At 40.4% G+C, this 23,612-nt stretch overlaps 1 protein-coding gene across 6 annotated transcripts in view; it reads right to left on the reverse strand.

Moving 5' to 3' along the window:
- Nucleotides 1-690: 690 nt before the first annotated feature.
- LRRC3B (leucine rich repeat containing 3B) overlaps nt 691-23,612 on the reverse strand; it is an 85,143-nt gene continuing 62,221 nt past the window's right edge. For 4 of the 6 annotated variants that reach the window (XM_026006387.2, XM_072726682.1, XM_026006391.2 and 1 more), the window contains exon 2: nt 691-1,955. In XM_026006387.2, the coding sequence (XP_025862172.1) occupies nt 1,012-1,791 (780 nt within the window). In that variant the 5' untranslated portion in view covers nt 1,792-1,955 and the 3' untranslated portion in view covers nt 691-1,011. Of the gene's footprint in view, nt 1,956-20,892; nt 21,034-23,612 lie in introns of all 6 variants that reach the window. The other 2 variants (XM_026006388.2, XM_072726681.1) reach the window with 1 other exon arrangement.

Here is a 23,612-nt window from a genome sequence, read left to right on the forward strand (position 1 = left end):
CAACCCAGTAGGTACATAATGAGAAGATCTCAGCCTTGGGAGAAAGAAAGACTTGGTTCAAATTTAAGTTCTAGTACTTTCTACTTGGTAGGCCATTGAACTCCTTCCACCTGTAGTTTCCTCTAAATGGGCCAGTTGTCACATTCTCCTTTCATAGTGAGGGTTGAAAGACAGAATAATTTTATAAAATGCCTTCCACACAATTGATGCTACACTACTGTTAGGACCTTCTTTTTCAGCATAACTATTTCTATGTTCGCCACATACCCCTGCCCACCAAAAGGCAACCTTGAGGATAGAATATGTTCTGTTTTTTTTTTTCCATGTTTCCAGTGTAGAATAAAAGTAGTGTGCTTAGCTGTTATCTTATAAATATATTTATATTTAAGTATTTATAAAACAATAGCTAAACACACCAACTTTTGGACAGCAAACACCTAGCAGCATCTCAACTGAAGCCTCTGCAGGACGCCGCACTGTGTAGTATTACTCAGGTTTGCTAAGGCTCAGTACTTTAAAGTCTGATAGATACTTTCCTTGGTTGATAATTCAGCTATGGCTCCCCAGTGTACAGTAGGGCTTAATAACACATCTTTCATTATGATAGTTCTTTAGGTTCATAAAGGTTGCCTATTTCTCTCGAAAGCAATGGAATGGTCGTACCATTTTCTGAACCAATGAGTCACTCTGTTTTTCATGGTTCAAAGTTAAGCTTTTATTTGGTTTTAAATTAAAAAAATAAATTTCATTATTAAATAGTGAGATGGATCTAACTTATGTTCAGATAGTAGCTTACTCAGGTTATACCACTGGGGGTACATTTCAGGGGTGGGTCACCTAAACTAAAATGAGTTGTTACGTCATCATGTTTGTTAAAAGTTCAACAGTGGCATAATTCAAAAGAAATGGAGATACAAAGTTTTAAATGTTTACAATGGATGGGAGAAGTAAACCACTTATTCTATTGCAACGGCAAACGAATCTCTTTCTCGGTGTCAGTCTGTCCAGATGCTATACCACAGTGCTAATGTCATCGGGCTCATCCGCTTTCTTCTGCCTGCTTGGCAGGGATTTCAAGTATTCAAGGTGTCTCCGGGCATCCTCCTGGTTTTGCCTCACATAATACACCACATAGGAGATCACCATGGTGAACCAGCCAAACATGGTGACCAGCATGGCATAATCGGTAGTCTTTTTCGGGAGGTTACAAAGGTCAGCATCATTGGCAGCATTGAGGAATGGTCTCCCGGCGTGTTCATCCAACACAGAAGTCTTACAGATCACATTATGGGCTGTCTCATGGTTGGATGCCATGCTCCTCAGAACTTGCTGGAGAGTACAGTCGCAGTGCCAGGGATTGTTGGCAATTCTGGCCCTGGCCTTCAGGTTATTGAAGGCATTTTTGTGCACGCTTTGAATCCGGTTGTCAGACAAGTCCAGAGTCTGCAAGGTTTCAGCTACTCCTTTGAAGGCATGCTCATCGATAAACTCAATGCCATTTTTGGACAAGTTGAGAACTCTTAGTTGATGGAGGTCCTTAAAAATCTCATTGGGGATAGATGTGATCTGATTGGAGTCCAGATACAATAAGACTGTTTCAGGAGGAAGATCTCTAGGTATTTCCTTGAGATTTGCATTGCTACAGGTGACATTTAAACCCCCAGAGGAAGAACAGAGACAGCCCTTGGGACACATACTGGCAGAATGAAAGCACAGTATCATAAGAACAAAACTTTGTAGGAGGAGACACATGGAGAGGGAACGGGTTAACCACAGGTCTACCAGATTCATGCTGGAATGTCAGCATAATCACAAGCCCATTCCTCATTCACTCCAACAAGCAAGCGTGCCAACGGTTCCAGCCCTGTCCACACTGTTGATTTCCTTCTTGCTTGGTTCAGAAGGTTGCACCTAACACACGTGTCTCTTCATTATTCCTGTCCTTGCTTGGGTACCTAAAGGAAAGGGAAACAGATGCAATTAGCTCTTTTGCAGAGGGAGGTACATTGCAATTAAAAGTGCTCTCAGGCGTCTGGCATTCTACGTGGGTAGGAGAGTTGGTTATGTAGTTAATTTTCACCAACAGCACTGGGAGTTATCTGCATAATGGGAGTCTCATGCTCAAATCCCAGGTGTTGGGCAAAAGGACTGTCAGTATACGACAACATTTCCGAATTATGTTGCCTTGGTTTTAGTTGTACAGAATTACAGCAACCAGTCCAGATTTCTCTCATCTCTACTGGTCCTTTCAACATCCTGAACCCCTTCTAAATTAGACAGCAATAAAATTTAATTAGACCTTCCCCCCTTTCTATAGTAACAGATGCATTAATGCAATTTAGACCTGCTCTTGAGCAGCAATGAGAAATAACACCAATATTTCATGGTTAATGACCATAGATAGCAATAATTGTCATGGCTTTTGGATGGATGTCCAGTTGGAATATTTTCTCTAAAGGAACATCTTACTTGAATTAAGAAATGAATAAATGCATTCCAACTTTCACAACAGACTATTGCTAGGGACTGAGAGACCAGAATCTCAAAAAGAGCTGTCTCCCTGATTCTCTGTTTTCTAAACAAACTATATTCTCCCCAGTAGATCTTTAGATATGACACACACCTCCAGGACTTTTTATTTTTACTCATTTATTTATTCATTTTTAAGATTTTATTTAGGGGTGCCTGGGTGGCTCAGTTGGTTAAACATCTGCCTTCAGCTCAGGTCATAGTCTTAGGGTCCTGGGATCAAGCCCCACATCAGCTTCCTGCTCAGTGGGGAGTCTGCTTCTCCCTCTCCCTCTCCTTCTGCTGTTCCCCTTGCTTGTGTTCTCTGGTGCTCATATGCTCTCTCTCTCTCTCTCTCTCTCTCTCTCTATCTCTGTAAAATAAATAAATAGAATCTTTTATTTGAGATTTTTTGAAATATTGAGATAAAATCTTTTATTTGAGAGAGAGAGACAGAGCGCAAGCGGGAAGAGGAGCAGAGAGGAAGGGGGAGGAAAAGGGAGAGAATACCAAGAAGACTGTGCTGAGCACAGAGCCCAACATGGACTTGATCTCACAACCTTGAGACCATGACTACTGAAAGGAAGAGTCTGATGCTGAACTGACTGAGCCACTCAGGTACCCCTTCAAGACTTTATAAGATATAAGAATTTAAATATATTGGCCTCTAAGACCTTCCCAATAGCCTATTTTTTTCTCTCCAATCATATATATAAATAGTAAATTATATATATATATATTTATATATTTATATATTTATATATTTATATATATACATATAATATTGTTGGACAGAGCTTCCAAAATGGCAAAAATTGGGACCAGTTTACTGAGGAAGTGAGTAGATTTTGAACAGATTATGTGATTCGTCTGAGGTCAAATAGCTTGTAAGTGGTAGAGACAGGATTCAGGTCAAAGGCTTTGTTCTGACTTATTAATCTCCTAATTCTCTCCACTACCCCCACAGATCTCTCCCCATATCATCCGCTCTGTGAGAACAGTCAGTCAGAATCCAGGAAGCATTGCTTGTTGTGATTTCTGATGCTGTTACGTTGCAGCTCAAACCCAAATGGAGTACCCTATGGACTTCAATGGGGCTCCATGTCTGACTTCAGAGGGTCCTCTCTCAGGATTTGAGAAACAAGGAGAATGTACCTTCCTCTCATTTCAGTGAGCAACAAATGACTTTCTGCATGAGCAACAAATGACTCTCTGCAAACTTATCTCTTCTAAAGATCCCAGATGGATAAATACAGAGGGAAATGACTCCAAATGTTACCAAACTCACAGAAGAGAAGATTAATGTGAGCTGAAAACATAATGAACGGGGTTGTTAATCATGGAAAAAATGAGATTAGCACCAGGAGAATGGAGTGGATGTGCTTTTGGAATCCTGAGTCCCTTAAATGCCAGAGAATGCTAAAGAAGGACCCCTAGGCTTCTTAAGCCATCCATCAATAGCTCATTTCATTTGCAGTGAGTTTCCCTCCATTCCATGTTTTCCTTCAAAACTGCATTGCATTATATTTGGGGACTCTAGTGACTGTCTAGATGGAGGAGAGGAAAAATAAACAGGTGTGGAGGTGAAGACACTCAGAGAAGAAAGAGGGTGGTAGAAGGATAAGGCAAAGGATGCTAGGATGAGAACATGAGAAGGACACAGGAAATGGGAGACATGGATGTAATTGGAGAAAATAAAAAGAGTCTATGTAATCAATCAACTCCCATCAATTGGGTATGTACCACCAGCCTAGATCCTGCTGAAAAGTGGTAAGCCTTCTCTGGAGGATACTCTACATTCCTCCAGAGATGGATTCAGAGTCTATTTGATGAAAAGTGTTCACCAATTTAGACTACAAGTTTCATGAGGGCAGGGTCTTGCTTCTGCCTCATGTAGAAACAACAGCAAACAATTAAAAAGTGTAAAGTACACTGTTTTGCATCCCAGCTTTAATCCTTGTTAGTAATAGGCTCCTGGGCAAGTCATTTAGCCTCTCTGAACCTCTTTTTCCTTATCTTTGTATAGAAATTATAAAAGAACCCAATTACAGAGTTGATTTGAAAATTATATGAGATGATCCACATAAAGCATTTATCCCGATGCCTAAAACGTAGTAAGAGTTCAATACTTGTTGGCTTCAGTTACTATTATTATCCTAGATGCATTTTTAAATGCTACCATAGTTCTTGGCATGTAGTAAGGGCTAAATAAATATCTATTGTATGAATGACCCAATAAAATATTGAAGAATCTAGCTGTGCTTTTTCTTCCCTATGGTGATTATTTTTATTTTATTTTTTTTTTTATTTTTTTTATTTTATTATTTATGATAGTCACACAGAGAGAGAGAGAGGCAGAGACATAGGCAGAGGGAGAAGCAGTCTCCATGCACCGGGAGCCCGACGTGGGATTCGATCCCGGGTCTCCAGGATCGCGCCCTGGGCCAAAGGCAGGCGCTAAACCGCTGCGCCACCCAGGGATCCCTATTTGTATTTTTAATATAAACATTGGCTCATCCAATGTCTATTGGTTTTACATGTTGACATGTGGTCTTTGGAAAAAATAATGAAGGTAGACTCTTAGTTGATGGAAGAAAGAATGGAACTTTTCTTTGGTAGGCTCCTTGAGACATAACCTTGGTTTCTCCAGAATGATCAGTCCATGGTGATGGATTTGGCTCAAGCCAAGAAATGATTAGGATACATCTTGAGTTCTCTTTTTGAGATGGGATCCTTCATGCCCAAATGATCCACCTATACACTGAGGAGAATGCCTGTTAGGAACACAAATGCAAAATATCTTGCATTCAGAGAAGTTGGACTCAGACTAAGCATATCATTTTCTTTCTATGGTGTTTGATTAAAAGAGAAATAAAAGCTCTGGGACTGGCTAGATGATTGGGCTGCTATGACTCAGCCTCCAGAGCCTCCATACTCAGCCAGGACGAAGTAAGAAGAGATGCAAGAAGTAGAGAACTGAGGCCTTGGATGTCTAGGAAGCAGACAGCAAGAACCAAAGATATTGAGTCAAGGTCATCTGCAGCTGGGAGGATGGAAGGACTGCCTCTCCACCCTATTACGCTGAAATACTATTTTCCAAAGGGATTACCGGCTTGATATTGTCTTAAATTGTGGGATAGGGGAGCCCAGGTGGTTCAGTGGTTTATTGCCACCTTTGGCCCACGGTGTGATCCTGGAGACCCAGGATCGAGTCCCATGTCAGGCTCCCTGCATGGAGCCTACTTCTCCCTCTGTCTGTTTCTCTGCCTCTCTCTTTCTCTGTCTTTCATGAATAAATAAATAAAATCTAAAAAAAAAAAAAACAAAAAACAAAAAACTGCGGGATAGGTCAAGACAGGTTCTTGGAAAAGGAAGACATGAGGAGACGTGCCTCATAGGAAAAATGGTGGTATTCTTCTGACATCAGTTACCACCCAGCATAGTATAAAGCTAAATAGCACCTAACTCTGAAACAAACATTCTAAACCCCAAACTCCCTCCTGCTCTGTTTCAGTCAGGTCTGCCCACAAATGCAAAGTAGCGAACAAATTATCCTGTTGGAAAAATCGAGTGCCTCCTTTCTAACTTCCAAAAGGGTATGTAGAACACAAAGAAGGGCTGGATCACACTGGTGATGGTAAGAATAAAAGCAGCATCACTGCCTGTCCTCCCAATAAGGAACCATACCAGAAAAGGGACAAAGCAAATTAATCAGCACTTTTTTCTATCTCTTGACTCCCCCCTCTGTACTTCTCAACTCTTACACTACCCTCTCCTCTTTCCCTCCTTCCATTCAAATATGTCTGGGGCAGGAAGCTACGGTATTTGAGTTGTGGTATTTAGGTACGAGATGTGCCCCCAAAGAGGGTCACTTTATCCCCAGACCCATGACTTGCTTACATTTCCCTGTCATACAGGTATCTGAGTTATAGCAATTAATGCCTGGATTGGGTGGCAACTATCAAGTGCTGTTTTCCAAAAGAAAAAAAAAAAAGTGCATTCAGTGGACTGCCTGAGAAGACAGATCTTTCGGTGGTTGATTAACAACTCTATCTTTGCTTCCTGTTCCCTTCTTCTCATCAGTAGGGGCCACTCAGGGACACTCAGGGCTTCTAACCGAAAGCTTTCATTAACTCTTCTGAGATAAGTGAGTCCACCAATTCAGGAAGAAATACCAGATACACTGATTTGTCCTGATTCCATGCAACTCTGCTACCAAAAAGGATTTATTAAAAAGCACAACATTGCAACACAGGCCTTTCAATTTGGGAAGTAAAATTCAAATCACTGAGAAAAATACCAAACCTCATAAATTTTAAGGACTTGAAATTAAAACTTCCATATGGCAAAAAAGTAAGACAATACACAAAATAAAAGGACTGATGATCAAATAAAGGATTGATTTCTTTAATATACAAGAAATTCTTGCAAAGGGATAAGAAACTGATCTAACAGAAAAATGGACAGAAAAATAATGTAGACAAATGACCAATAAATCATATGAAAAGGTCCTTGATCTCACTGACAGTAAAATAGATTCAAGTTAAAGTACCTAACATCTTGGTTAAAATGAGGAAGAATATCTACTTTCAGTGAAGGCATAAAAACAAAGCACTCTCAAACACCCGATGAGGATATACTTAGGGCACTCTTTTTGTATGAGCAATTTAGGAGTATCTATTCAAATCTTAAAATACAAGAATAAGTGAGACTGAATTATATTGATGTGAAGATCTCCAAAGATGACCTCAAAAAGCAGCTTGGAAAAAGAAGTTCTTCTAGCATTATCCTATTTGTGTAAAATTTTGAAAAGGGGGAAGTAAATGTGCAAGTGCAGGTATAGCATTTATATGTTTACATATGCATGGATCATTTTTTTTTAGATTTTACTTATTTGAGAGAAAGAGAGAGGGGGAGAAGGAGCAGAGAGAGGGGCAAAGGGAGAAGGAAAAGTTGACTCCTCAACGGGCAGGGAGCCTGACATGGGGCTGGATCCTGGGACTCCAGGATCATGACCTGAACTGAAAGCAAATGCTTAACCCAGGTGCCCTGTATAGATCACTTTTGAAAAGATCTATATGGAAGAAAATGTATAAGAAACTATGAATAGTGGTTAACTAAGGACCAGAACTGGGGGGCTGACAGGGGGAGAGAAGAAACTGTCTTTTGATTTTATACCCTTCTGATGAATTTAACTTTCTATTGTATAAAGGTGTTTTGTGTGTTTTTGCTTACATAAAAATTTTTTAAAAAGTTAATACAGGAGGACCAGGGATTAACCGACAAACCAATCTGAACATAATGTCTCAGAAGGTAACTTTTGAGTGCACAAGATATTTGGACAATGGTGGCCAAAAGGGTTGTGCAAATAACAAGACAATATGTTTTAAAAAGCGGAACATGTTTCAATTGGAGAGACTCAATATGTAGAGGGACAATGGTGAGACCATATAACTTGAAATAGAACTCAAAGTCACAACTTGCTGCAACCAGTCCAGGGAGCCAAACTACAACCTCTGTGGCAATTGTCCCAACTCAGATCAATAACTGCCAGCTTCCCTAATTTTCATTCCTAATTTCCATTTAGGACTAACCAGGGAAAGCCATATCTGCTTCCCTCAGTAATCGCATATGATGCTCTGGCTCTAGCTAGCCTGCCTCCAGCTTTCCCCAAGCCAGCCAAGAGCCACCAATCAGCACTTCCGAAGCCTTTCATTTTCCCCACCATCAAGCTTTTCCACTCCCCTGTCTGTCTGTGAGTCTCCTCTGCCAAATGCAAGGGATGGTGGCTGGCTCCCTTACTATAGAAAGCTTGGAGAACATGGCCTTTGCTTGTTCTCATTTGGATTTCCATTTACTTCCGCAAAGACTACAGTTTGAGTGTATGATATTCTCAATGGAATATTCCTAAAATTAGCTTTATAACCTATTATAGAAATGATATAAGGATTTCTTTATATGCCAGGTTTTCCAAAGACTAAGTATGGGTTGTATAAGACATCCGTGAGTATAATTCCAGACCAAAAAAATTAGAGGCCATTGGGATCTGAATAATTTAGGTGAATGAACTGTATAGACACTTTTCTCTACTGCTGCTCTTTGAGATCATGCTCATGGAGACAACATCTTAATTCGCCTGTTTAGCATGGAGTTCTTCATGAACTTTAGTTCTAACTTTCCATTCACAACCACCTCTTGCCACAAAAAGTCAACCCAGGCTTCAAACTGGGCATGCCTAAAAGTAAAATCATTTTCGCCCTTCATCCCCACCCAACTACCTTCCTCCTCTCCTATAAACCACCTGTTCTTCCCTCCTGATTTGTTGAGAACAGTTTCCATTTCCATCTTCCTTCCCCCCGCTCTCGTGTTTTGGGTCCCCACTGCCTCTTTCCTGTTCAAACCTCCAGCCTCTTGCTCCGAAAGGAAGCAAAAGCATCCTTTCTGGACTGCCCATGTGTGGCTTCCATCCTCCTTTCAAAGCCAGGTTAAAGTAAGCATCAGACCATGGATTTCCACTGCTTGAAAAGCTCTAATGACCCCCTGTTGTTTATAACAATCCCCTTTCCCAATCCTTTGTCCCACTGCACTTCCTCACACAGGCACAGAAACCTGAGCTCAATAAACAGAGATCAGCAATTGCAAAGTTGATGATGAACAGCACTTTGTTCAACAAATATGAGATTTATCAGAAGGGGTCCCAGCTAAAGACCTCTATAGCTTGGAATCGCTTTCCTGCCAATGAAGATCTCGCCCAGGAGTCATTTAGGTGCTATCATCCTTTGGTTAATGATATGAACTGATAAGGCTGATGGATATAGGAGGAACTGAGGATCCTTATATTTAGAAGGAGTTTAATCTGCTTGCAGACCCATAATTTTTAAAGTCAGGAGCTCCTGAAATCCTGAAACTATTGCTTTTGTAATTAAAGAGATCTGTTTATCTTTGCTACCAGCCCAGGAGTTTTCAGAGGGTAGAATCAATGTCTCACCCATTTTTATATTCTCTTATTGCCCATGGTAAGAATTTAATAAATATTTATTGAAATAATTAGGATCCATTCTCATTACATCATACAATAGCTATTGTTTACTCGGTATTTATTACATGCCAGGTATTTATTAAATGATGAACTCATCTAGCATGAATAATAGATGATAAAATTGAAGTTCTGACCAGATCCCTGATTAAATGGACATAGAATTCCAAAGTGAGGGGTCAAGTTGCCATGTAGAGATTAGCTGACAATGTTCTGTGAGTCTAACATGTATGTCTTTGCCCACTTTGAGGGTCAAAGGCAACAGAAGGCACCTATCATCAGGAGGCACCTATCCTATCACTGCCCCAAGGAGAGGAGAGAGTTATTACAGGATTCCTGGAACTGGGGTATAGTGCAGAATGTACTAGAATAAGAACAAGGTTGACCCATTATTTGGTGGCAAAGTGATATTTTGATGTGAGGGTGAACCTGCACTCCCAGAGTTTGCCAGAAAAGGGATAGAAAACTATTTCCTATGGGTCAGATATGGCCACCTAAGGAAGGAGATCCCCAGTGAAAAGTATCTCAGGTTCCTGCTCATGGTCCCATGGGATTCCTTGGTAGGGCAGGGCCACCTAAGCAACAAGAAACTGAAAGGTAGATGCTTAGATTTGCGGGGAGTGATCATCTGGAATATATCCACCACAGGGGTCAGGGGAGCCATATGGTTGGAGAGGGGGCATGAAAGAGCCCTTAGAGAGAAGCACCAAGTTTGCCTCACTCTACCTTCTAGTGAGCCTCTGAGAAGAGCAGCTGAAACCCAGTTCTGCTGAAGGCCTGGGAAAGGGGTGGGGGAGAGGGGCAGAGAGGAGAAATCCAGCTACCCACCATGCTCTTTCCCTTTCTTTTATGCCTGAAACACAGAAAAGGGGAGAATGGCTGAATATTAAAAGAAATTCAGAGTATTGGCTAATCTCTTGAGCTAGACATTTACATTCTCATATTCAATTTTTACTTTGATTTAAGTTAATTGAGTTTGTGACTATTTTCTGAGATTGGACAAAATCATGGGGCTGACTGATGTGTTCTTGAGAGACCAGAGGAAGATGGTCACCTGCACAAACAGAGATTAAACGAACGGTTGGAAGCAGAAAGAGACGTGCATTTTATTCATATGTCACCTTGTATAATCCTCAGTACCAAACAGAGATTAAACGAATGGTTGGAAGCAGAAAGTGACTTGCATTTTATTCATATGTCACCTTGTATAATCCTCAGTACCATCATGACAGGTAGCAATTACAACCCTTGCCCAGATGAGCAAGTTGAAACATAAAGAGGTGATGTAAGATGGGAAGAGATGTTGAATAGAAGAGGCAGAGTCTGAACTCAAGTCCTTTGGCCTCCAGAGCTCATGTGGTCAAACATGGCACCACACACCTCTTTACAGATAAACTACCATACTTTTTCCCCTCCTTCTCAACTGATTCCATGAAGATGAGAAGCAAGGACCACAATGCATTTTACACTGGGGAAGTATTACTGAAAAGGAAGACTAGCAGGATGAGAGGAGGGATGGAGAGAAGCTGACATATCGTTCTGAAGGGGTTCAGAACAAGTCTCCCCAGAGAGCACCACTCTGGCATGATGATTATTTTGAGCTGAAGACAATCCAGTCCTAAAAGACTCAGAAAGAGCTTTATACTTCCCTCTCAACTGCCTCTAAGAGTTCAGATGGGCCAGGTTTAGGAAGAGAGCTACTAGGGCCTGGTTTAGGAAGAGAGCTACCACCAGAGGTAAGTACAAAGGGTATGGATTAGGGGTGGTGAGATGTGTGGAGATGGGCAGGGCCTGTTTGTTCAACTTCCTTCCTTTGTCCATTGTCTCTGCATGGCACCACAAATATAGGTTTACTAAGCATTCATTCTTCCCATCTTTCTGTGAATGGTCTTCCTTCCCTTAGAAGCCTCAGACCCCCATCCCCTTCATTTTAGCTCAGAATAGCACACACACCGCCACTGCCTGTTAGGGGGTCTCTCATTGTCTTTGTGGGGCTTGCTGTATGTAATTAAATTTGGTTTTCTCCTATTAATCTGTCTTCTGTCAATTTAATTAACAGACCAGCCAAATGAACCTAGAAGCATTGAGAAAAAATCCCCTCCCCCATAATTCTAAACCAAAAGCTCTAAAATTATATTTGCCTTGCATGTGTGAACTCTATTACATTAGATGCTTGTGGGGCCAGTCCATGGATATGTTCTCATTTAATTAACTCTAAGTAGCCCTTTTTGATACACATGATAAACATCATTGGTCCTATTTTAGCATAATTGAGGAACTCAATGAATGGAGACACAGCTGGTTAGCAGAAGGACAGAACTTGGATCCTAAATGGCCTGCATAGTAGATCCCAGTCAACACTCATTGGTTTCTATATCTCCTCTACTCGCCAGCCCCGTTTTGATCTGGAGAGTATGTAAACACATGTACTGAGTTTTAAATGCCAAATCAGTCCTCTGTTAACAGCTTCCTACAAACTCTGGGAAAGTCAAGAACAAGAGAATTTTCTTTTCCTTTAAGAATCTCTTAAAGGCTACTCATACAAAACTTTTATCAAAGATATGATATCCATCTGTCCCAGATCTCGGTAGTTCAGGCACTGCTTTTCTTCTTTTGAATTTATTTCACAAAATAATTTCTTTAAGCAAACCCTCAATTTATTGGGGAAAAGGAGAAAAAATGCCAACTCTTATGAACACATTGCCCCCTTTCTACATGATCTAATGCCCCTGGATCTACAGGTTGGATTTAAAAAATTCTTCCTATCTTTAAACCCATTGGAAAAACAGAGAAAAACAAAGAAATACACAAACAAAAACCACTTTTTTTTTCTTGGACTTAGTATCTCTTTCTCTGTGGGACTAAACACAGAATAAAGAAAGATGAGACTATGTCTTTGCAAACATCTGTATTTATTATTCAACATGCTGCAAGTTTATAGGGAGATTGAGTGGGAACCCATCCATCTCAGTTTCTTTCTGATTCTCTATTATTACTTCTCAGCAAGTGCCTATGACATTTAACAGTGAGTGCTTTGCAAGCTCTTAACACATAATCTACATAAATGTAGGCTCCCTAAAACTCACCAGGGTCCTGAGCCAACCTGAAAGCTGCTTTTAGAAAACACTAACTTATGGTGAATTCAGTTGCATTTCTGAATAGGATGGGTGACTGTTACCATTTTTTAAAAAACCTTGTTTTGCTTAACCTTATCCATTGACTTGGTGGGAAAAGTACAGGATGGAGATCCAAACCAAGATCTAGAAACTGGATTCAAATCCCAGCTTCTGAGGAATGAATTCTGGGAATTTAGCAGATCATACATACTTCTAAGCCTATGTTGTCCTAAAATAATCAATAACATCCACCTCATTGGTCTCATAGTTATGAGGACAAAATAAAATATTTGAAATGTGCTTCAGAACTATCAATAGCCATTTAAAGATTACACTCTATTGTGGGTTTCAGTATTTGGCTGTTTTCCTAAAATCAGATCATTCTTTTTCCAGAGACATCTATGTCTTTTTCCTAAGCATAACAGACTAGGATATGATTCTCACATAACCTATAAGAGTATTTATGTCAAAATATATTTAACCTGCATCTAATCAAGAGGGAAAGATTTGACCAATCCAGAACTTGAGATACTTTGGCAAGGTGACTGATCAGAACTTTTCAGTCACTGAAAGGAATCAAAACAACAACAACAAACACACACACACACACACACACACACACACACACACAAAACCAAAAATAGTCTGTAGAACTATCACTGATGAAAGAAAAAAGACATATGACAACTAAAGGAATGCAAAACACTGACTTATGAATGTGAAAAAAATGCTAGGAAAGAGATTATTGGGATAATTAGGGAAAAATTTTGAATACGAACTCTATATTTGATATTATTGTATCAAATAAAAATTTCTTGGGCTTTTTATGATGTAAGTAGGAAGGGGAGACTCCTTGTTCTTAAGAGGCACATACTGAAGTATTTGGGGGTAAAGTGTCATGACAACTGCAACTTTCAAAATACCCAGGGAAAATAAAACTATGTTTTTATGTGGAAAGATAGAGACAAAGTGGCAAAAGTTTAACAACTGGCAAATGGAAAGTGATGAATATAAAAGTGTTCCAATCTTTCAACTTGCAAGAACATTTCCAGCTTCTCAAATGAAAATTTGGACAGGAGATTCTATACTTATAAAATAAACAATAACAAAAGAACTTCAAGAGAAAAGAAAGCCCTTCCTGATAAAGCAGGAGAGATTTAGGGATACTCATTAGAGTATGGCTTATCTCCTTTCAGTGACACAGAATAGAAACCCAAGGTGAAATGAGAAACAATTCTTTAAAATTGTATTTCATGTACCCCAAGACTACCAGAGGACTGGCACACCAGCAGATGATACCTGTAGTGTGGACCTGGTTTTAATTAGGTCGCACAGAGATCATGGCTTAGCCACTTACAAATTATCTACCTTCTTTATGCCACAGTCTTGTCAGTTGAACATGGGGTAATAGTCTCTCTCTCAAAGGAGTTTCATAAGGATTACCTGACCTGAGATAACACATATAAAACACTTAGAAAAGCTTCTGTTACGTGATAAAGTCTCCATGCGAGTTTACTATTACTGTCCCTTCTACGACAACTATTTTTGTTACTATCATCACCATCATCATCTTACAATTTGTCTTCTCTCTGCTAGGAGAATGTAGGGCCAAAGTGTGACCCTATCCTTAATGTAATAAAGGGAATAACTCCGATGGTGGCTAACATTTCTTGGACATCGACTATATGCAAAGCACTGGACAAAACACTTTACTTTGATGATGGAGAGAAATTTTGCCCTAGGAGGGGTCATACCCCGAATATTTGGAGGGGTATGTGGTGACAAGTTGTGCAAACAAGAATTGCATTTGCACTTGATCTGTCTCAGTCAGGCTGTATAATATTACTATAGAGAAAGAGTCAATGCCAGCTAATAAAAATGAATAATCCATAACTATCACTAGGATGGTTTTAGTTAATTAAAGAAATTCCCCTTGATTAAAACTATTCATGTCTTTAAGTAAATGAAAATGAATGGGTTATTATTATCTTTGAATTGTATACTCTCCTATTTCCTTATCCTCAGGTGCCATTTTCATTTTTGATAAGATCATTTAATATCGTGATCCTTAAAGACCTTGAAAACCTAATGGCATGGTCAAAAAAAGGGCTGTGGAGTTATATATGCCTAAGTTTGCCTAATTTTGTCATTCAACCACTTACTAGTTATGAATTAGTGCTAGCAACTTACTATTTATCAGTTTGTTTTTTTAGGGCATATTACTTAACACTGGGCCTCAATTTTTTTCATCTATAAAACGTGCATTATAATACTTAATTTCATGTGCTGTGGTAGGGTGTTTTCAAAAACAATTTCCATTATTCCCCATCCTGTATTATCCATGTCCTTTTGCAAGATAACCTTAAATTACTCCCATCAAGAAGTGGAGTCTAGGAGCACCTCGGCAGCTTAGTTGGTTAAGCCTCTAACTCTTGATTTTGGCTCGGGTCATGATCTCAGGGTTGTGAGACTGAGCCCAATGTTGGGCTTTGCACTCAGTGCAGAGTCTGCTTGAGATTCTCTCTCTCCCTTCCCTCCTCCTAAATACACACACACACTCTCTCTCTATCTCTCTCTCTCTCTCTCTCTATGTACAATAAAATAAAATAAAATAAAATAAAATAATAAAATAAAAATGAAATCTATTTCTCCCCTCCTTGAATCTAGGCTAGCCTCAGAACTTCTTTTGACCACAGATAAGCCAAAAGTGACATTATGCCAGTTCCAAGCCTATGCCTCTCCAAAAAGCCATGCATGCTCTTTCTTTTGCTCTTGGAACCCTCCACCACCTCAAGCCACCATGTGAACAATCCTTTCCTAGTCTGCTGGATGATAAGCAATCAGATAAGGGGAGGGGCAAAAAAAAAGAGAAGGGGAGGGGCAGTTGTCCTAGTTGGGTCACTATAGCCTACACCTGTCCACACTTCCATCCTAGATCAACAGAGTCAACTTCTCTGACCTGTAGCTGACCACAGACTCATAGGAGAACCCAGCTAAGACCAGGAAAACCATTCAGCTTCCCATGAATTTGTAAGAAACACAAATGACATAGAGTTTGGGGGTGCTTGTTAGCTAAAAGTCAGTTGATACATATGACTATTTTAATAATTAAAAAGTTAATATACATGTTTCTTATGACAACTGATTGATATTTGCTTAATGTATATATATACTAATAGAAGAATATGCTTCTTAATAAAAGTATCATAGTGACATCATTCAAGAATGTTATAATTACTCAAAGCTAAAGAATATCAGCAATTACATTATCAATAGAAATCAAATTATGTAATTATATTTGCTAACTATAATAGCCAATGATATTCGATATTGTTATGGTAACCTCCAAGCAACCCAGAAAAACTGATACATAGATGGAAGATACCATCCAATTCCTAGGTCAAATGTGAATAACCCATTTTAATATTGTTGGCTCATATATTCCTAGTGCCTATCACAATGGCCAGCATGAAGTCAGTGCTCTATGTGCAGCCAGTGGTTAGGAGCAAGGGCTCAGTCTGAACCCCAGTTTCCTTGCCTCTGTTTCCCCCTCTGCAAATGAAGTTAACAAAAGTATTTACTGCTTCTATTTTCAATAAGGATAAAGTGATATTATTTAGTAAACTACCTACATGGCACATAGTTGGTGCACAACAGATGTCAGTTATTTCTCTTTGTTGACTGATTTTTTTGTTTTAAACATATCCTGGACACAGAGCCTGTGTGCTAGTTCTGGGCATATGTGAGTAGCCATTCTAGCACTTGCTAGATCTCTCAGGCTCTCAGAAGCTATCCGGAAAACACAAAGGCAAACATCAAAGAAACAACTACAAAGGAAGCAAAGTTTCTAGAGGTTCAGTGAAGAATTGAAATGTCATGTCTTAGCAATCGTGATGAAACAGAACTGAAATAAATAACATTTTATTAATTCAGGAGCTAGAACCGGCATGCAGACACTCTGAGGTTCTCACCTGTTGTTTGGTCTGCAAAAGATTTCCAACCAATGGAACCCACTCTCCCATACACTGTCCTGAAGGGCAGAACCCAGAGGCTCCCCTTCCATTTTGCCCATTAACCCCTTAATGAGCCTGCCCAGACCTGGAACCTCAGACATTCTCACCAAATAATCTAGGCTGATGATCTGAGGCTGACACTGGGCTCTGATTTCAATTAAAGGTGAATACGGAATTTATTTGTACTCAGATTATCCTTCCTTCTAGAAGGATAGATTAGATTTTCCTTCCTAGAACTGCTGTCTTATCAAAGCAAGTAGAACTGCTGCCCCTCTGATCTGTTAGCAGAAACTAAGTGATGTATAAATCATCCCAATCTTCATGTAATTTGCCCTTGATTTCAGATTTAGATTCTTCATTTTGTGAGGCTCTCTAATGTACAGTTTCAAATTTCATCTTCTCAGACCGCCTGGGGATCAGCAAAGATACAAATTTCCTCATTTATTTTATCCTGTGATACGTATTTTTTAAGAAAACCAAAAACATCAACCATTTAAGTTTTCCCTAAAGAAGATGACAGAATGGAAAAACAAACCAGTATTCATAGAACAACAAAGTCATACAAAGAACTTGCCTGGATACTGTCGATGGCAATAATTCTAACAGGAGGATCATCAGGTAGGCTGTCTCCTGTTTACCTAATTATGCCGGTGGATGAAAGAGGCAGCCCAGGTCAGATCAATGGGTTGTATCTTGTCTAGAAATGTTCTTGCCTCTTCCTGTCCTCCACCTGAGCCCTTTATCTTTCCAGGTAAACATAGGCTTCTCTCAAATGTGAAAACAAAACAAAACAAAACACTTTCTTTTCATAGTAAAAAAAAAACACACACACACACACAAAACAAAACAAAGCAAAAAAAAAAAAAAAAGGAATCAGAACTGAGATCTATGGTTTTATCTTTTCCATACTGTGTAGTTCATTGAAATTGCACAGAGAAATGTGTAGCCTTGAGTTGGCTTGTTTTTCTTTTGGGAATCACCCGGAAAAATTAACAGCTACCCAGGGACTTAGCTCTTGTCAACAACTAACCAAATAAAACTTTCCAAACTCATTTAATTGTCTGCAGGATGCAGTAAGGCTTCCCTTATCTCCCTGCTCAGACATTATATGTCAGTTTAAGTAAAACTGAATTGGTATTCTCCATCTTAGCATTTATTCCATCTCAGTGAACCAACCAGCCACGTTAAGATAAGTAAAAAATAAATAAATAAATAAGGTAAGAATCAATCCAGGTAAAGCTAATAAAGTTAAATAGAAAAGAGACAGCCATTCCCAGAAAAAGATAATATAAAATCCCATCTTGTCTCCTCTAAATGCTTGCACAATTAAAAAAAAATAGGCCGACACAATATTGACATATTATTACAAATTTCATTGTCTACAGGATGGTTTCAGGAATTGTGACTGAAAGGCTACTGTATTAACCAATTCCTATACATGTTTAGCTCAAAAAATTTTGGTCAGGAGAGAATGCGTTATTTTTACTCAACCTGTTGTGTTTTTTTGTTTTTTTTTTGCTTTGCACAGAATCTCAGGAGGTGATAACAGGAGGGGTGGTGAGGCCGACTGGTCACCCTGATTCCCTGATTTAGTAATACTTGGTCTAAACACAAGTACATGGTCCCTTCACCACCACCCCACACCCAGGCTTTCTTTTCCTTTTCTTTCTTTCCACTTAGGCAATTCCTATAGTCACAGATGAAAGGGCTAGATGGAGCAGAGCCACACTCCCATATGTGATAGGTCTCTGGACCATCTGAGTGTCTCAGCTGTGGGCATCCCCAGAGCTGTCTTAGGCCAATGACAGAGGAGGTGCTCGGGACATGTTTGCTCAGTGAAGGGCCAGAGGAAGTTCCTCAAAGAGTTAAAAATAGACCTGCCCTACGACCCAGTAATTGCACTGCTGGGGATTTACCCCAAAGATACAGATGTAGTGAAACGCCGGGACACCTGCACCCCGATGTTTCTAGCAGCAATGTCCACAATAGCCAAACTGTGGAAGGAGCCTCGGTGTCCATCGAAAGATGAATGGATAAAGAAGATGTGGTTTATGTATACGATGGAATATTACTCAGCCATTAGAAACGACAAATACCCACCATTTGCTTCAACGTGGATGGAACTGGAGGGTGTTATGCTGAGTGAAATAAGTCAATCGGAGAAGGACAAACATTATATGGTCTCATTCATTTGGAGAATATAAAAAATAGTGAAAAGGAATAAAGGGGAAAGGAGAGAAAATTAGTGGGAAATATCAGAGAGGGAGACAGAACATGAGAGACTCCTAACTTTGGGAAATGAACAAGGGGTGGTAGAAAGGGAGGTGGGTGGGGGATGGGGGTGACTGGGTGACAGGCACTGAGGGGGGAACTTGATGGGATGAGCACTGGCTGTTATTCTATATGTTGGCAAATTGAACACCAATAATAAATAAATCAAAAAAAAAAAAAAAAAAAGGCCAGAGGGCTGAAAACACATAGAAGCTTCTCAAGAACCTAAGCCTTGGACGCCAGGGGACTGCAAGATGGCAGGTGAAGGGTGTGCTGGAGTCCTAAGGATGAGCCACGTTCCCCTTAGCAGGGCAGACTTTTTCACCTCTCATCTGTGTGGCAGTCCATGTGGAAATGTTAGAGGAGAGAAAGAGCCACTTAATTATGAGCTGCTTCTTACGCAATCAGGTTCAGAATAAAAACAGAGCTGCTCACGCTGGGCACCTGGAGAAGGCAGCATCCAATTCATGAAATCTGACATCCAGCAAGATAAGGGAGGGTGGCTCCTCTGTGCCCCCCCACAAGGCACCCAAAGATAACTATGGTCACAGGAAGTGTCAGGCTCTGGGAGGGCTCACCACTGTTTACCATATGGGGATGGATCCTGGTGTCCCAGGCATGCTTCGGGTCTGTGACACTGGCCTGGCCCACGATTTTGAGAAACACATAGTCAAAACATGAAGGTAAAATATCTCTGGGGTGTGAGTGGCAGAAAGAGACTAACTAATCTGTACTAACTGCATTTTTCACTTTAATGTGTAGCATTTCCCTCTTTGCCTCTACTTTGTCTCAGCTCTGGAAGATAAGCCATCATCATCACCCCTAAGGGATATGGAGAATTCGAGCATCTATAAGACCTGCTTGTGTGCAGCTGCTGAGAGCTCTCTGGAGTCCAGGAAAGCATGGTAGAGCTACAGACACTGAGCTCTGTGCAGCTGCAGAAACAGCTGGCACCCCTCCGATGATGGAGAAACTGAGGCCCTGGTCACATGACATGCTGATTCTTGTACTAGCCACACTCTAGATTCTTGTCATTTTGGAGATCCAGCCAACCAACAATGATACAGGCATACCTTGCTCTATTGCACTTCACTTTATTATACTTTCCTGATATTGCATTTTGTTTTTTAACAGATTGATGGTTTGTGGCCACCCTGAATCAAGAAAATCTACTGGTGCCATTTTTGCAACAGCATTTACTCATCTCGTGCCTCTGTGTCGCATTATGGTAATTCTCAATATTTCAAACCTTTTCTTTATTATTATATTATTATATAATATGTTATATTACATATAATTATATTATCATATCTGTTACAGTGAACTGTGATCAGTGATAACAACCCGCTGAAAGCTCAGATGATGGTTAGCATTTTTTAGCAATAAAATATTTTTAAATTAAGGCATGTACATTGTTTCTTAGGCAAAATGCTACTGCACACTTAATAGACTACAATACAGTGCAAACATAACTTTTATATACACTGGGACCCCAAAAGATTTATTGGGACTCACTTTATTGCAGTGGTCTGGATTTGAACCTGCGTATTGCCAAAGGTATGCCTGTGTATGGCAGAGGCCATTCTTGCCCTGCTATAGCCAGAACTAAGAGGGAGTGGTTGAAAAGTTTACTCCAGGTAGGAATCGTGCGGGAGGGATGGGGCCTGGCATTATCCAAGGCTGGTGCCCACACACACACCCCTACTAGGCTGAGCTTCCCCGTCACTCGCCCCACCCACCCTGGTACAAAGCAGCAGCAAGTCCTCTTTTTTCTCCCTGTATTCCCCCAAAGGACCGCGCACTACTCTTATGTGCTGACCAGAGGAGGACAGATGGTCAGGTACCTGGAAAGGGCTGTGGACTGATTTTTGAAGGGTCATCCCTTTTCTATTAACCTGTGATCGTAAAACTTCTGTGTTATGTCTTCCCAAGTGTACTTGGGGGGTACCTGAGCCTCTTTCTGAGATGACCGAGATGACAGCTCCGACGAGGTGTCTTTGTAGTGTCAACAAAAAGAAGACTCAGACAGAATCTTTCCAGAGACCACTTGCGGGAGCGGCTCCTTGTTCAGTGGCCACCTGAGATAAAGCTGTGGGAGGAGAAGGAACCAAAGCTAATTCTTGAGTCTTCAAGCTATGGATTATCTCAACCCCTGGATTCCACCCCCCCACTTGCATCTGCCTCCTGGGTCCTGGGTCATTTTCACCGCTCATTATCACCAGCACCAGAGGGAAGGCAGAGGAAATGAAGGGAGATGAAATTCAAATGAATCGATCCTGCCACTTGTTAGCAGCTTAGCTTGCAAGTGTCCAAGGGGGAGGAGGCTGTAGCTCTTCTGTGGGTTTCAATTCTCCATGCTATTCTGGTCCCTCGTGCTGCCAGGCAATATCGAGTGGGCTGTATGGAAATGATCTGTGGGATGAAAGAAGAGAAGGGAGGGGGAAGCTGCCTCCAACAGGAGCTTCTTCGAATAAAAGGGAAAGGAATTATATGTTCAGTGGCAGCATGCCACACAGAGTAGCCCAAATTTTATTAAACAAACTCATGTTTGGAAGCATCTTATCCCCTCAGAACTGGAAAGAAAGGGATGCTGAGACCGTATTTAGAGCAATTATAATGCAGAGGATGCACTGATTGTCATAGCAGCAAAAAGAAAACGAGAAAGTATTCTTGAAAGATTATGCCAAGGACAGCAAAGGCAGAAACCAGCAAGGGCTGTATCAAAAGCTTGCTAGATATTGAAAGGGAAGAAAAACAAACAAGACCTTTAAACCCACTATTCCCTGGACAAATAGGATGGCATGGGGAGGATGGAACTGTGTTGCAGAAGAAAATGCCCTCCTCTACAAGCTTCTGGAATAGGAAGGAGTAGGACTATAGTTACCAATGTCCTGTCCTCCTCTGTGGTGGGCACTGTGATGTGCCACCCAGATGTCCCTCTAATGAAGGGCTTGTCCCAGCTGCTGGGAGTGCTGGTGGCAGAGAACTTCTTGCTGTCAGCCCCTTTGGGGCTCGTCACTTTGCCCTCCAGGGACAGCCCCATCCAAAGACTGACTAATTAATGTAGGAGGACAAAGGTCTGGCCTTGGTCAGCTCTATCCGGGCAGCTCTGAAGGCCCAGCCTAGCCTCAGAGCTGCCTGAGCGGTTGGCTGAGGTTGCCACTGGGTGTGCATTACAGCTCAACTCTCTCTCTCTCCAGTCCATCCCAGCCCACCCATAAATGTGGATCCCAAAGGTACTTCTTAATGAACTTCTCCCATATAGAGTCTCATCTCCCGAGACATCTACCCTAGCAGCTCAACATCAGTGGTCGCCATTTTTTCCTCATCCTTCCTGGTATGTATAGCTGATCACTTTCTCTGAGCTAAAGAATTAATTTTATGTCTGAGATTGGCATATATAGGAAGAGAAGTTATGAAACACATCAAAGAAGAAACCCAGGTTGGAGAGGTAGGGGAAGTAGGAGAGAGCAAGATTATGAGTGCACCAAATGGGAGTACACCAAACGGGAGTAGAATAAAAAGACTAGGCTTTGAATTCGATGTTTAGGAAGAAGTTTTGAAATAATCCTACAAAATATTGGGCATGAAGAAGTCACAACTACATCATTTAAGAAATGTGGATGGCACCCATACCAGGTCCAATACTGGGGAGGGAACAGGGATGGGGACAGCATAAACAGGCAAGAGGCAGAGTCTGCATGAGTCCTATACTGTAGCTGAGTCCATCCATGGGAAAGTAATGTTTGTTTGTTTGTTTTCATTTTGTTTTGTTTGTTTTTTGGGCTTTGTTTTGTTTTTGCTTTTATGTTAAGCCTAAGAATATGGTACATTTTCTTTGGGAGAATTATTGGCAATACAGTCTCAGAGAATGCTTGCCATCAGATAAGATCATAACAGAGAGTCTGGACTAAATGACTGATAGATTTGAATACACTTCCCCACTGAATGGTATTAGACAGTTTTTGGACCCTACATCTGACAGTAAAAAAGCAGGAAACAGCTCAATGGATGGAGATCCATGAAACGAAGGTCTTCCCGAATTGTCTTATAGGAATTTTTCATCACTTGAACTGCTTGAGAAAAGTAAGATACAGCCAAAAAAAAAAAAAAAAAAAAAAAAAGAACAATATGTAACTATTTTTAAAAACAAGATGGATACACACATACACACACATGCACACAGGGACACACACAAAGTCTTACATGTCTTAATATTTTTTTAAAAGCTAGTTACAGAACAGTGTGTGAAGTGGTATAACTCCATTTGAATCAGCAAAAACTTCTATGGCATCAGGTACTACATCTGATAATTTCACGATTATTATCTCAGCATGCATAACACTTTTTGAGGAATGTACAATTATTTTTTATTTTTAATATATTTATCTAAATTCAATTTGCTAACATCTAGTGTAACACTCAGTGCTCATCTTATATACAATTATTGTCCCCATTTGCCAGGTGATGAAGTTGAAAAACAGCGAAGTTAATTAATTTGCCCAAGCTCACAGAGTTAGTAATGGATAAAACCAGGATTTGAATAAAAATCTATGTTAACCCTTATGTTGCGCATTCTCTCATTTATCATGTCTGCATAAATAAAGAACATATAGAGGTTAATTTTAAAAATCTCTCTCTTGCATCACCAAATTGAAGCTGGATCTT

This window comes from Vulpes vulpes, chromosome 11, assembly GCF_048418805.1.
Source record: "Vulpes vulpes isolate BD-2025 chromosome 11, VulVul3, whole genome shotgun sequence".
In the NCBI taxonomy this organism is placed as follows: domain Eukaryota; kingdom Metazoa; phylum Chordata; class Mammalia; order Carnivora; family Canidae; genus Vulpes; species Vulpes vulpes.